Source organism: Dermacentor albipictus, chromosome 3, assembly GCF_038994185.2.
Source record: "Dermacentor albipictus isolate Rhodes 1998 colony chromosome 3, USDA_Dalb.pri_finalv2, whole genome shotgun sequence".
Lineage (NCBI taxonomy): Eukaryota > Metazoa > Arthropoda > Arachnida > Ixodida > Ixodidae > Dermacentor > Dermacentor albipictus.
Window position 1 is genome coordinate 179361364 of NC_091823.1, and position 15437 is coordinate 179376800.

The 15437-nt window shown below is 46.5% G+C and overlaps 1 protein-coding gene across 2 annotated transcripts in view; it reads left to right on the forward strand.

Moving 5' to 3' along the window:
- Positions 1-15172, forward strand: part of LOC135899893 (CRISP/Allergen/PR-1-like) — a 232784-nt gene extending 217612 nt beyond the window's left edge. For both annotated transcript variants that reach the window (XM_070536296.1, XM_065429286.2), the window contains exons 6-7: positions 2941-3037; positions 13864-15172. In XM_070536296.1, the coding sequence (XP_070392397.1) occupies positions 2941-3037; positions 13864-13875 (109 nt within the window). In that variant the 3' untranslated portion in view covers positions 13876-15172. The remainder of the gene's footprint in view (positions 1-2940; positions 3038-13863) is intronic.
- The last annotated feature ends 265 nt before the right edge of the window (positions 15173-15437 follow it).

Consider the following 15437-nt stretch of genomic DNA (forward strand, 5'->3'; position numbering starts at 1 on the left):
CGCGTCGGCTTTTATACAGCCATCGTCGAATGTTCCAGACTAATCGCTGGGACTCGCGTGTCTTCCACAAAGTTCTGCGCCATTCGCGTCCCGCGATGAAATCATAACACAAAGCTCGGCGACAACAGACAGCGGGTAGAAGCATCGATAGGATTCCAGAAACTTCCAATACATGCAGGCGCGTCCCATGCTGTGCGATAACATTTGTCGGGCGGCGAAACGTGGTTGCTCGATAAAGATAAGCAAGCGCACGTGTCTATATCATCATGGGGAAACACGTATCCCACACATTTATCCCCACTACAGCACAGCCAAAATCAAGCAATTCGCATCATTACACGTAGCAGCTACACATCGGAAGCATCTCCATTGCTCAGATCTAACTACATTTTATCGTTACAGAAACTAAATAAATACTCACTTGGAATATCTCTTTATAAATATGCTAAGGGAAAGCTCCCATTCCCTGTAAGTACTAAGAGCCAGTATCCACATTCCACGTCTACCCGTTTCGCTTCTACCAACAGTTATTTACTACCAAAACATAGAACTAATTATGGTAAATTTACTATTAATTTTTCAGCCACAACACTTTGGTACTCATTACCGCGTCATATTAAGATACTCTCTCATTTTTTCACATTCAAATCAAACCTTCGTAAATGTTTGCACTCAATATAACAACTTCAACGTTATCATTATATTAATAAGTGCTGTGTGTCATTAAATATTTTACAGCGTTAGCTAGTGACTAACTTAATACGGTGTCTTGCGTGTTTGCATACAGCTGCTTTGTATTTACATATCCTACTCATTTGTAATGGAAGGTCGCCTGTACAGTATGTTGACTATGGGACCTCCCTCTGTATGTAAGTATAATCCTCATTTGTAACCTTATTATTATGCACAGTAAAGAACTCTCTCTCAAAAAAGGACAAAATCTACCCCTTAGTGAATATAGAAGAGAGAGTATAACTTGTAAGTATGGCTACATTCATTTCATCCCTCGACTTAGTAAGGTGACATTGGCAGGTGGCCTTAGCAAATCGAGCCAGTCGCTACTCGGCCTTTGTGACAGCTTTCTGGGTTCGCCAGTCAGTTATCATGAGCTTTGGCTTGAAGAACGCGCAGTTCTGTATCTCAACTATTGGATCAGCTGCTTGAAAGGCTAGAAGAATTCGCGCCGCTCTATCTTGATGATGTGGCCGTGTTTTCTAACCTTTGGGAGTCTCATTTACAACATGCCCGAACGGTGCTTGAAAGACTCAGAGCGGCGGACTTGACTATCAAAACCGAGAAGTGTCAGTTTGGCCAGGCCCATGTCACGTATTTGGGGCACGAAATAGGACACGGAAAACGTGAACCTATGAAAGCCAAAGTGGTGGCAATAGTTAACTGTCCGAGGCCAGTAACAAAAAAGGATCTGGGATCATTTATGGCAATGGTTGGTATTACGAGCACTATATTTCAAGTTATTCAGAGCTTGCCTGTCCGCTAACTGACAGCCTCCGGAAACGTGAGCCAGAAGGTGTCACTTGGAGCGCCAGTAGGGAAGAGTCTCACCAGAATCTGAAGAAAGCTTTGTCTTCAGAGCCTGTGCTTGTCTCGCCAGACTTTCGCAGAGAATTCATTCTCCGCAGTGACGCCAGCAACGGTGGTCTAGGTGTCGTCCTTGTGCAACTTAACCAACGCGGTGAAGAGCGTCCCGTGCTGTATCTCAGTCGAAAACTGACACCACGAGAAGAGGCGTTTAGCGCCTCCCAGAAAGAGTGCTTGTGCACAGTATAGGCCATTCAAAAGCTAGGATGCTATACTCAAGGCACGAAATTCACTGTTGAGAGCGACCATTGCCACTTGCATGGCTGAAGTAAATGATGAGAAAAAACGAGAGATTGCTGAGATGGAGTTTCATTTTCCAGCCATACAATTTCAAGCTCAAGTATGGGAAAGGGAGCCATAATAACAATGCACTGGGTCTGAGCCGGGTATTTTAAGCAACGGACCCAAGGTGTTGTTTTTTAACGTGTTCTGTACGTATCGCTGTAAACATTACTGATATAGGCAACTAATTTCTGTCTTGCCGACGGCTGACCACGACAAAGAGAGAGAGACAGAGAGAGGGGTAGAACTTTTTAAAGCGGTCAAGTGGTAATAGTGTCCGGTAGGCATGTCGCTCGAGTACGCCAGTGATAGTGTGTGTTTCGTAGCAAGAACGCCACAATAACGGTGCAGTGGGTCCCAGCCATTACTTCAGAAGGGAACTTCGACACTTCGGGCAAACTGACAGCTTGTCATCCGGAGGTCAAATTTCCTGGCGGCGGAAGGGTCTCTTACGTCTAAACATGGCCAAGGGCATTGATTAGATGTTTACCATGAGGCCACCACCCTCATCCATCAGCGCCTATCCAAAAGTCAACGCAGCGTTGACGCCGACTGTTGACGGATCAACAAAAGGCGCCTCTACCTAAACCTGATAACCTGAACTAACTTATGATAAGGGCCAACGTCGAATGCTACCGTGGGAGCGGCTTCGTCCTCAGATTCCGAGATTGCTAAATATGTGGGGGCGAAGGTACAACATCGAAGGCGGAGTTCGTCGGAATGATGCGGGCGGGATATTGCGACTGATTCAACGACTCTCATTAGCCCCAATACAGTCATCAGATTCCCCAGTTTAGACACATCGGAAAGGCGACGGTATTCAAACTCGAGACCTTGGCGCAGTGAGGAGCTGCTCACGTGTCCTGTTGTGAACTCAGACGTTTAATATGCTCCTACTTGGAGTGGGCTTCCGTATCTGGAGCCCGTAAAAAAAAAGTTAAATAAACCCCTTTTCCTTCATTCCTACAACCGGACGTACTCGTCAAATGGCTTGGTGGATTCCTTTCCCAAACGCCACCTCGAGCTGCAACAATGCTTAATGTCTGCTCGTCACCGCAGGGGCAACATTCTCACCGAGCCGGTCTACAGCGAAGGGCAGCCGTGCAGTTCTTGTTTCGACGAAGGCTTCTGCAACCAGACGACAGGACTGTGCACGGTACGTACTTTGTATCCACATTCAAGGCTAAAGAAATGTGAAAAGGCCTCTTGCAAAAAAGAAGGGTGTAATCGAAAAGTCGTTCCTTCAAAGAACCTCCAGCTTTTCAATATACTGAGTGCCCCTACTACATTGCGCCAATAATTAAAAATTAGGACACAGGGCCCCACGCGAACGCCGACCGTTTATGTTGAGGGCGGACCCGCGGCGGAGGTGAAGCAGGCGTTAAGCACTCCTCGTGCATGGGCAGATCCCGAAGATAGTGCAATACCGGATCGACCCGCGGCGGAGGTGAAGCAAGCCTCAAACACTGCCCATACGTGGTCCGATCCCGAAGATATTACAATGCCGGCAGACCCATGGCGGAGGTGCAGCCCGCCATTAGGTGGCCCACATACACAGCTTCACTGGTCATCTTTTGTCACAGAGTTGAAAGGTACTCACTTTTTTGTTTCACTTTGCTAAAGTAATTACGTTTACTTGGCTCACATTTACTCACGTTCGTTAATTGATAAGACATAAATGAAAAAGTGGAGGGTGTACAGAAAGGAACGCTCACAGATTTTAAAGCAACCTACACCTTGCGTAATGCATTTCTTGGACAAAAAGCGAAACGTAAAAAATAGTACATGACGAAGTGTCCGCGCGCCAGCGATAGCAGCGACTTCAAATGTGAACTTCAACGTCTAGTACGCTGCGAACCTTGCGCAAGTTGATATCCTGGACTTCGATCCCGATAATGACGGAAGATGCGTGCCTAATAGTGCTAACCATAGAGTTTCCTACAATAATTACTAGAGGGAGCACTGGAGCATCGATCGTTCACCCACCCTGAGAATGATGATTATTACGTGTGTTTGTGTGATCTTCGTGCTTGTAGCTTCAGATATTCTTGTGACTATGTTTATTACACTTTCTCTGCCTTCATTGGCCTCAATTTAAACGCAATATATACGTCCTTTAAATGCAGAAGGCAGTAAGACTGCGAACACGCCTAATAGCTGCTAATTGCAGTGGTTCTGCTTGTCCGTGCTTTCACAAATTTATGGTTTCAGTGTCAGGCTTCTCTGTAGATGTCTTCTATTCAAATCCTGTCTTCAGACAATTTTACAATATTTATATACTTATGACGCAGTTCTTTTTTAAATGATCAGTTTTCAGTCATGAAGCCGTTTCAAAGTCATAAGGACTAATTTGAGGCAAATCCATGCACTAAACGTCCTTTCAATGCTATCTGAATCGTCCTGCTTGTAGTTCCCGTAGACAGTAGCACCACAGTTCCGTCTAGTACTTGAACGAAACTCTCTAGTGCTAACGTATAGATAAACGAGGGGAAAGGCTCGGTCGCTCGTTTTCGGTGTGACAAACTAGGCCCATATTTGACGAGGTGGCAGTCCCGATGTCTCCAGGCTTGCAGTGGCGCCTGACACCGGCAAAAGATGCCAAGAGCGAGTGAGGCTATACTAATTCAGGTACAACCAAATAAGGAAGGCCCACTTAGCTTCAACAAAGACACTCCCTCACAAGAACATGAATTTGCCTCCCTGGTGTTATATTCGGTCACTACCTCCATCACGATCCTTACAATTAACCCGTGGCCCTCAGTCCCTAGCCGCTGCGGAGCAGCTGGCCAAGGCAGCCGTTAGACCTGAAATGCAGCAGAAGTTGCTAAGAATCTCTGGGTCTCGACACGCTATCAATGGAAACTGACCCTGTCAGCCATTAACACCCGAACCCTCTCGAGTGAGACTAGCTTAGCAGGACTCTTCGAAGAACTATCAGACGTTGTTTGGAATATTATCGGCCTTAGTGAGATTAGAAGAACTGGTGAGGCTTACACATTGCTGAATAACGGCCATATGTTCTCTGCTATAGAGGTCTCCCGGATAAGAAGCAATGCGGGGTAGGATTCCTAACCATAAAGACATATAGCGGGAAACATTGACGAATTCTACAGCATCAACGAGAGGGTAGCAGTAGTCGTAATCACACTTATGAGGACATATAGATTGAATGTAGTACAAACCTGCGCTACAACATCCACTCAGGATGATGCTGAAGTAGATCACTGTTATAAAGAAGTTGAATTAACGATGAGAAATGTGCGAACTCAATATACTTTAGTAATGGGCGATTTCAATGCAAAAGTGGAAAAAAAAGTGCTGGTGAACAAGCATTTGGCAACTACAGTGTCGATTCTAGGAACGCTAGACGAAAGATACTGATAGCATTGGCAGAAAGAAATAAGCTGCAAATAACGAAGACCTTCTTCAGGAAGCCTAGCAACAGAAAGTGGACCTGGAAAAATCGTAATAGTGAAACAAGAAATGAAATTGATTTTATACTCTCTGCTGATCCCAGCGTAGTACAGTATGTAAACGTGTTAGGTAGGGTAAGGTGCAATAATCAATTTGCAGAGAAAAATAGTAAAATCCGTCAAGAAAAAACAGGCCAACCTAGATGCAGTAAGGGTATAAGCAGAAAAATTCAGGCTAGTACTTGCAAACAAATATGCAGCCTTAGAACAGATAAGATGACACAGAGGTAGTGAATAAAACCGTAACTAGGCTAGCTTCAAAGGCAGCGACTGAACTGGAAGGCAAGGCTCTAAGGCAACCAGTAGGCAAGCTCTCTTAAGTAACAAAGGACCTAATAAAAAGTAACAAAGAATGAAACTGTCCAACTCAAGAGATAAGGTAACATTAGCAAAACTGTCAAGACTGATCAACAATGCCAAAATGAGGAATATTCGAAATTATAGCGGGAGAAAAACTGAGGAAGCCGCAAAAATATGACGCAGCCGGAAATCAGTGAGAAGGAAGCTTGGCATAAGAGAAACCAAGATTTATTCGCTAAAATATAAGCAGGGCATCATCAGCAATCTCAAAGATATAGTAAAAGCAGCGGAATAATTCTATACTGATCTGTACAGTATCCACAGGAGTCAGGACACCTCAATTAGAAACAGCAATGAACAGGATCCGGAAACTCCTCCTATATCTAGCGATGAGGTCAGAAGGGCCTTGCAAGACATGAAAGGAGGAAGAGCCGCAGGAGAAGATGGAATAACAGTAGATTTAACCAATGATGAAGGAGACGTAATGCTTCGAAAACTGGCGGCTCTTTATACGAAGTGTCTATCGACTGCAAGGAACTGGATGAATGCAAACATTATACTAGCCCACAAAAAGGGAGACGTTAAAGAATTGAAAAATTATAGGCACCTTACCTTACTCCCAGTAGTACATAAAATATTTACCAAAATAATCTCCGATAGAGTAAGGGCAACATTGGACTTTAGTCAACAAAGGGAACAGGCTGGCTTCAGGAAGGGATACTCTAGAATGGATCAGATCCATGTCATTAATCAGGTTATCGAGAAATCCGCAGAGTATAATAGGCCTCTCTATATGACTTTCATAGATTATGAAAAGGCATTTGATTCAGTAGAAATACCAACAGTCGTAGCGGCATCACGTAATCCAGGAATACGGAGCGCTTACGCAAATACCTTGGAAACTATCTACAGAGGTTCTACGGCTACCTTAATTCTGCACAAAAGCAGGAAGGTACCTATAAAGAAAGGGGTCAGACAGAGAGACACAATCTCTCCAATGCTATTCACTGCGTGCTTGGAAGAAATATTCAAGTTATTTAACTAAGAAGGCTTAGGAGTAAAGATCGACGGCGAATATTTCAGCATCCTTCGGTTTGCCGATGACATTGTTCTATTCAGCAACAATGCAGACGAATCACAACGTATGATCGAGGACCTTAACAGAGAGTATAAGAGTGGGATTGAATATTATTATGCAGAAGACAAAGATAAAGATGAATAGCCGGGAAAGGGAACAAGAGTTCAGGATGGCCAGCCAACCTCTAGAGTCTGTGAAGGGGTACGTTTATCTAGGTCAACTAATCACAGGGAACCTTGATCATTAAAAGGAAATTCATAGAAGAAGGAAAACGGGTTCGATCGCATAGGGCCGACATTTCCAGCTCCTGACTGGAAGCTTACCATTGTTATTGAAAAGTAAGGTGTGCAATCAGTGCCTTGGAGTCGTACCTGTCATTTTAATTACTGCTTCTTAAATCAGCCTAGTTATGGTTTCAATCTGTACCTCTATGGTATCTTCATATTCCTGTTCTGAAGCTAGATATTTTTTCACGAGCACCAGCCTGAATTCGTCTCCTTTTACGTTTACTGTGTTTAGGCTGGCCTGTTTCTTCTTGACTAGTTTTGCGCTTCCTGCCTTCAAACTGAGGGCAATCGTTGACCTTACTAACGTGTAACCACTGGCCTTTAACCTACCTAACACTTCTAAATCCTGCACTAGGCTGGGAGTGCAGAGAGTGTGAAATCTATTTGATTTCTTGTTTCTCTATTAGTGTTTTCTAGGCCTACTTCCTCAAGAAGGTATTCATTATAAGTAGTAAATTATTTTTTCTGCCCATTCTATGAACATCTCCCTCTAGTATTCTTAGAATAGATGCCGTATTCGCCAATTGCTTGCTCCCCAGCCTCCTTTTTGCCCACTTTTGCACTGAAGTCACCCATGACTACAGTATATTGAGTTTGCCCCTATTTTTTAATGACGACCGTTGAAATCCAGCAGCCAAGGAAGCATAGGCGTAATTAGCCTTGGTTCAAATACAGATGTAGAAAATAATGATGAAAAGGAAAAATTAAAGTGGGCTGTCATCGGTGTGCAACGAATCCACAACCTCTACATTACGCGTGCGTGGTACTACAGTGACGGGCATCAATCCATCCACTATTACAGGTATTTCTTGAGCTGGTCCTGAGAGTCGTAGTGAGCGCAGCTCAGATCGATGACAGGTGGATGTGGAACAACCTTTCTCGCCAGATGGAGTCACGTAACGTGTCAACTTAGGAGAGCAGGAACGTGGCCAATTAACCCTTGTAGAGGCTACCTAGAGGCGTCAAGGAGGCCAGAATCGAGACCTTCGATAAGAATGAACGAGATGCAGGGAAAGAGAAGGGCTAAATTTTCCTTAATCAAGACAACATAAAGCCAACAGGCGATAAAGCAGTGGAAAGCATACGGGTTAATTAACCAAGGTTAAGGAAACCGTGATTTAAATTCAAATGTAGAAGATATTAACCCTTTACTGCACTTTGTTGCATTTACGCAACATTCTGATTAATGGCGTTAAAACCGAAGCAAAGTCAGTTTGGAGCTGCTGTACACGTTGTTGCATATCCGCAACATTGGTATGTAAAACGCGGCACCTTGTGCTGCAATCTGTGCTAATTCTTCGCATGTTCTACCAAAACAAACGTGGCGGAGGCTGCGCGCGCCCGCGAGCAGTGATATAGGTAAGTTTTACAAATTGTAGATGTATTTCTCCATAAGACAAAGCGCAAAAAAAACGCTGGTATGGCCCATCAATTCCTCCTGATAGTGAAGGCAGTGACAATTCCATTTGTCGCGACAGCCACGAGTGTAAGTCCGTTTCGATTCAATATGTGGACAAGATGTTCTCTGGTCGAATTTCCTTTTTCCTTTTCAAAAGTACGCTGCGCCTCCGCACGTTGCCGTGTCACGTCATCACGGGCACAGCTTGACGTCTGTGCTTCGATGTTCTGCATTTTGACAATAACCCGAAAACACTGCATTGTTTCGTGGCTGGACGGGAATCTGCATCACGTACTGCACGAAGTGTGGGAACCACCTGTGCTGCACAAGCATGTACAAGTGCTTCTCTTTGTTCCACACTAAATCATAGGTGCACCAATGATTGTCTCGTGCAAATAAGCATCTGAGTATGAGTCGCACTAAATCTATCTTTTACTTTCAACTTCTTCATTTGCACATCATTGCAAATATGCAACATACCCTTTTTCTGCAAATTGAAACCACAGACATTCGCTAAAGTAAGTTTCCATGGGAGTACAGGTACTGTTATGCTTCCCTACAGCTCCATGAATAATATTTTAAGGAAGCAAAACATTGTGCAGTAAAGGGTTAAGGAAGCGGGAAAATGAAAGTAGATAAAAGATTAATTGACGCCGGTGGGAGACGAATTCCCAATCTCTGCATTACGCATGCTTTGCATTAGTAATTGTGCTACGCGAACAGCCATCAATCTATCCTCTAGAAGGAAGAATAGAAAATTGCAATAATGATTTTAATTGACTAATCGGAGTGATATGAATCGTGTTTATTATATAAGAAAGTCCTGTACAGAATTGCTTACTGGCGCGTCAACTTCCATTAAATACTTCTATACTTTCTGCAAAACCGTGGAACGTCGGTTACCGTGCCATATCATGAATTATTAATGTGTTAGTTTGACGGCTACAAAGAAGTAACGTAAGTATTCGTGCTATACCAGCTGAACTTCTTTTGGGCGATGTTCCCTCATATTTACAGAAAGCTACATAAGTTCGAAAGACTCAACAGCAGCAAGTCATATTTAGCGACTGAAAGGTATCTTTCATCCCATTCATTGCATCAAGCTGTTCACCTAATGCACTAATATGTTCTCCCCAAATTGTTATATGGTAAGCAATTTACAAAGCGCACTGCAGTGCCAAGGGCGCTAAAGGCAGTCATGCCTGACAAAGGCCCCCGGCCCTCCTCAGGTCGTCACAATTCACGTGCTTCGAGTTCAGCGCAGTCAAGAAAGGATTTACATACAACAGTTTCAGAAAAGTATCTTGAAGCCTGTAGTCTTCAAAATATAAAGGAAAAGCTCATGGGAAATAAGCTCTCACCGCGGGATGCGCAAGCGATAATGTGTAGGCGCTGAGCGCACGGAGTATACGGGGGAGAGTAGGCCTGGCTCGATTGTGACGAAAGCGTCACTAAAAGATATACCGCGTACCATGCAGTATGGCGCATTCAGTGCTGTGATAAAAACGTCCGTATAGGCCCCACCACAGGGAGCACAGGATACATGTCTGGCTAAGCGCGTACGTGTAGGCGGGGAGGGGTCAAATTGTGGCGCCTTGAAAGTTTACTGTCTATACCTAGTGTCATCAACTGGCATTGTCAGTGCTACGATAAGGAAGCGCGTAAAGGCCCGACCACCCGACCACACGGAACACGAGATACATGTCTGGTTAAGCGTGTGCATGCGGGCGCGGGGGGGAGAGGGATCAAACTGTGGTGCCTTAAGAGTCTTTTGTGCACACCTAGGGGCACCAACTTACGTTGTTGGCGCTTCGATAAGGAAGGGCGTAAAGGCCCGACCACACGGAGCACGGGATACACGTCTGGCTAAGCGTGTACGTGCGGGCGGGGTGAAGAGGGGTCGAAGTGCCACGCCTTGTGAGTCTTCTGTCTAGAGCTAAGGGCATTAACCCACATTGTCAGTGCAACGATAAGGATGCGCAAGAAGGCCCGACCACACGGAGAACGGGATACACGTCTGGCTAAGCGTGCACGTGCGGGCGGGGTGAAGAGGGGTCAAAGTGCCACGCCTTGTGAGTCTTCTGTCTAGAGCTAAGGGCATTAAGCCACATTGTCAGTGCAACGATAAGGATGCACATAAAGGCCCGACCACACGGAGAACGGGATACACGTCTGGCTAAGCGTGCACGTGCGGGCGGGGTGAAGAGGGGTCGAAGTGCCACGCCTTGTGAGTCTTCTGTCTAGAGCTAAGGGCATTAACCCACATTGTCAGTGCAACGATAAGGATGCGCATAAAGGCCCGACCACACGGAGAACGGGATACACGTCTGGCTAAGCGTGCACGTGCAGGCGGGGTGAAGAGGGGTCAAAGTGCCACGCCTTGTGAGTCTTCTGTCTAGAGCTAAGGGCATTAACCCACGTTGTCAGTGCAACGATAAGGATGCGCATAAAGGCCCGACCACACGGAGCATGGGATACACGTCTGGATAAACGTGTACGTGAGGGCGGCGTGAGTGGGGGGGAGGGCGGTCATAGTGTGGCGCCTTAGGAGCCTTCTGTCTAGATTTGGGGGCATCAACTCACATTGTCAGTGCTACGACAAGGATGCGTGTAAAGGCCTGACCACGCGGAGCGCGGGATGCACGTCTGCTAAGCGTATACGTGCACGTGAGCGTACGCGTCTCCGAGGCCGTACGCGTGTGACGCGTGCTCGATCGTGGTTGAAACTATAAAATTCTGAGCACTTACCTGTTACGGCAGCATTAGGAATCACATTTCTCGCCACCTCGGCCCAGAAGCACCCTGTCAAGTGCTTATTCTTATGGCGCTCGTTCCTCGCCGGCCAAAGTGCAGGCTGAGTCTACACAAAGGGGACCAGCCTTTGATTACTGATAGCTAGCTTCCATCGTACTTGTGCGACACGAAACCAGTGCTGACTCGCGTCGTCTCCGCACGATTCCTAAACCAAAACAACCTGTTTCAAGATCCGTGCCGGACGTTTGCATGCCGCCCACTTGATGTCGGTGCAAAAGCAGCCACTTCTACTGCCTACGCTCAAAATTATGCTCAAAATCATGTGCTGCCTGACTTGTGCGCGGCTCTCGCATCTCCCTAAGAACAAGCGCACACGGCATCGAAGACGCGCGACATGTGGTCAGGCGCATACGATTAGCGTCGTGTTGTGGCGCCTTTACAGGGCGCTGCGTGCTCGAATCCGAGGTGGTCCTTTGATGTGCGAGCAGTGCGCGCCGCGTAAGCAGCTAAAGGTGGATGCTATGACCACAAGGTTAATATTCACAAGACAATGGTAACCTATTTTATCAACCTCTAGAGATTTATAATCAAGCTCTAAATGATGGTTCTAAAGTATAGTATAGAGATCATTAGTTCATCTATCCAGTGGTGGTAGACACGCAGCGCTACGTTTGATACTGACGTTGCAGGAGCACATTAAATATTGACACATGTACATGTTGATCTTTCTCGGGTGACCACGTTCCACCGCTTAACAAATATTATCGCACAGCGTAGGACGCGCCTGCATGTATAGGAAGTTTCTGGAATGTTATCGATGCTTCTATTCGCTGTCTGTTGTCGCCGAACCTTATGTTTCCGATTTGATCGCGTGACGCGAATTGTGTACAACTTTGTGAAAGACACACGGGTCTCAGCGATTAGTCTGGAACGTTCGACGACCGCTGTATAAAAGCCGACGCGCTTGACCCGCTGATCAGATTTTACGACGATCGCCGATTGTGCTCGCCCCTCTCATTATGCTTTAAGTGCAGCCTGTTTTGTAGTCACAGGTTCGCCCAATAATAGCTAGTTTGGTCTTTCCCAATATTGCTACTGTGTTCTTGAAAGGGAAGCTGAAGAGTCTGTCGAATTCAATAAGACGCTCATATACGGATGCGGGAACCTTATAAACCATGTAGGTAAAATTTGGGGGGTGTTTTTTCAATTAGGAGCGACGTAATCGTCGGTTGAAATTGCGCTGTAGCTCCGCCCCCCCCCCCCCCCCCCGTCGAATGCCGCGTGCTGCTGCTGACGCTGACGATGCGAGCGGAGACCGGAAACCGCGGTGCTGTGACGTCAACTCTAGTGTTTCGTTCCTTCGCAGCGTCCGCGACCGTGCCTGACCGCACTTGTTTCTGCGTGCGTGCCATCGTAATCTGCTTCGATCGACCCTGCATGCCTTTGTTGGTGCATCTGCGTGTATGTAGAGTGGTAGTCAACGTGCGTGGTAGTCAACGTGAGTGGTAATCAACGTGAGTGGTAGTCAACGTGGTAGTCGACAGATGAAGGTCACTACACGTACTGCATGAACCGGGAAGCTTTTCACGCGTTTAAACCGTCTTTGTAGATTGCCGACAGCTTTGGACAGCGCACAAATGCCGACGATCGCGTCCCCGCTTACGTTTCACGAGGAGGCATGCAGGAACACAACACTACAGTTGTTTGACCGGAACCGAGCTCACGAGATCGGCGAAAGATCGGCGAGATCACTAGATCGCTTTGCAAAAAACATACTCACCAAAGAGCATTTCCAACACGAGGAGATCCCAAGACTTTGCTTTCGTTCGCGTCGAAAGCACTGCTCGCACCAGCATCGTTTGCTTTTTCGAGAGGCCGGCTCTTCGCAATCGGCTCGGCAGTGGTCGGTTACTAGAGTTGACGTCACGAGGCGCCCGACCAATCACAGGCGGAAACGAGACGCGCGAGCTGGGCGTGTCCGCTGCTGCACTTTTCGTCGAAATAAAATATATTTGCGCTTTCTTTCGCTCAATTTCGATACGATATTCGAATTCGGAGGGTTGAAAACCATTATGTACAGATGCTCACTCATTTTTTCTGGAAAACATTTGAGCTTCCCTTTAACGTCACTACCACGTGACAATATCTCAGCCGCTACCACCGTCGTATTACATCAGTAATTCGTACTCATAGTTACTGATTGCAAATTACGGGATCTTCCAGGGCCACCAATGTACCCAGCATGAAAGGGTAGAGTCGAAAATTGCAATGTTTGCACCGCGATAAAGAAAAATTAAGTTTCACTGCAAGTAAAAAACCTGCACTGCCCCACCCGCTTTTCATTTTGTGTCATAGTAAACGGCAGCAACAAATTTACTGCTGTGTCATCGTGAATAAAACAAGATCTCTCAGCGTAAACAAAAAAAAACATCCCTCAGCGTAACACTTCCTATCCTCAAGTTTCTCAGCAGGAGAATTCTGGTCTCGGCAGACCTATGGAATTATTGGCACCGAACTTATGGAAACAAGCTTAGCAGCAAATGGAAAACAAAATCTGCGATAGTTTGATACTCATAGAGGATGCCACCGTGAAAAAAAGAATGGCATGAAACCCATCAAATTTAGTGCAGTGCTCTCCATTGAACTAAAATGAACCCTTGCTCATAAGCGGCGTTCTTTTCTTCTACGCAGGTAACGTCTTAATAATGGAGAAGCTCATCACGCATCCGACATCGCAAGACATTCGCAAAGGCAGTACACAGGTCAAAGAGCCAGCTTCCTCCATTTGGGAGAACAATTTCAGTGATGCCAAGCAACAATTGAACACATTACTGATAGCTTGCACATGTGTTAACTCCGTCTGAGACATCGGCATTCGTTTGAGGAAAGTCTTCTCACTAGGCGTCTATGTCTCATCGCGAAAAAGCTTCATTCGATCCAAAAAGACGCCTCCATTTCCTCAAGGAATGGACTATACGACAACCGATAGCTCTGCCGAAATGGAATCATGCTAGGGTTTGTTAGAGGACGCCTGGAAAGCGATCAAAAGTGTCTGAAGAAGCTGGCCTACAGCAACTCGACAACCGACCTCTAAACAAGTTAGAGGCGCTTGAGGGACTTAGTATCACAGGTGATACCAGGATCAGAAACTCAACCGTAGGCTCCGCAAACTCATCGCGCACTCAACCGGGATATCGAGCACTGTGCGCATCAGCTCACCAGTCAGCAATGGCATGCTGCATGCGAAAGTATGCAACGGCAACCTAACCTCCACAAAACCTGTAATATCCTCTGGAATCTCCTCGATGATCACGTCCAGTATTACAACACGAAGGCAGCATCTTCAGAAAACACTACATGTGGCCCCGGGCTCCGACGATCAATTATTACGGGACCTATCCGCCAAGTACATTAGCACACAAAAACCTAAACAACAACCAACCTACACAGTCCAGGGCAGCGCTGAGATTACAACGCCCCGTTACCCTTTCCCCGTTACTTAACGCCCCATTACCCTTCCGGAACTACAGGCTGTGCTTAGCACCTTAAGCCCCGACTCCGCCCCCAGGGACCACTGTACAACTAATCGGCTTCCTTGGAATACGGACGGTGGCTCACTCGCGACCCTCCTGCATCACATCAACTCCTGCCCCGTCACTTTATCATCACATATCTACCCCGATGCTTTTACACCAAGCTGCAGAACATGCCACGTGCCACGCGCGGATCTCGATATCTGGGCATGCCCCGCAGTACGACGCACCATCAATCACGGCACTGATCCTGCATTTAGAATCACTACGCCTGAGCAGTGGGCGGCCATGCTGCTCAGCGAATGCGCAGAGGATCGAACCTGGGTAGTCCGGCTGGCTGGCAACGCCACCAAGACTCAAGGTGCGACCGCCGTCTGAGGAAGGGAGGCTATTGTGGGGCTAGTCTTCTGGCCCCCCGCCTCCCTTGACCCCAGCAAAGACTTTGTATAAAGCTTTTTTTCTCTGTGTCTCTGTCTCTCCCTCTCCTTTTAAGGTAATGCCGAGCGGAATGCGACGAAGGACACTCCAAAACAGCAGTTATCAGTCCTCGGCACATTACTGGTCTTACATCCACGTGAATCTCGCAAGAAAATCTTGTCCTTCGATCTCTAGAGACTATGGAGCCCCTCACAAAGGCGGCGGCCCAACCTGTTGCGTAGAAATTATTATGCGCTGCTTTGTATTTCATAGCGACTAGCGAGGTCAGAAGGACTAGTTAGGTAAATGCAGCGC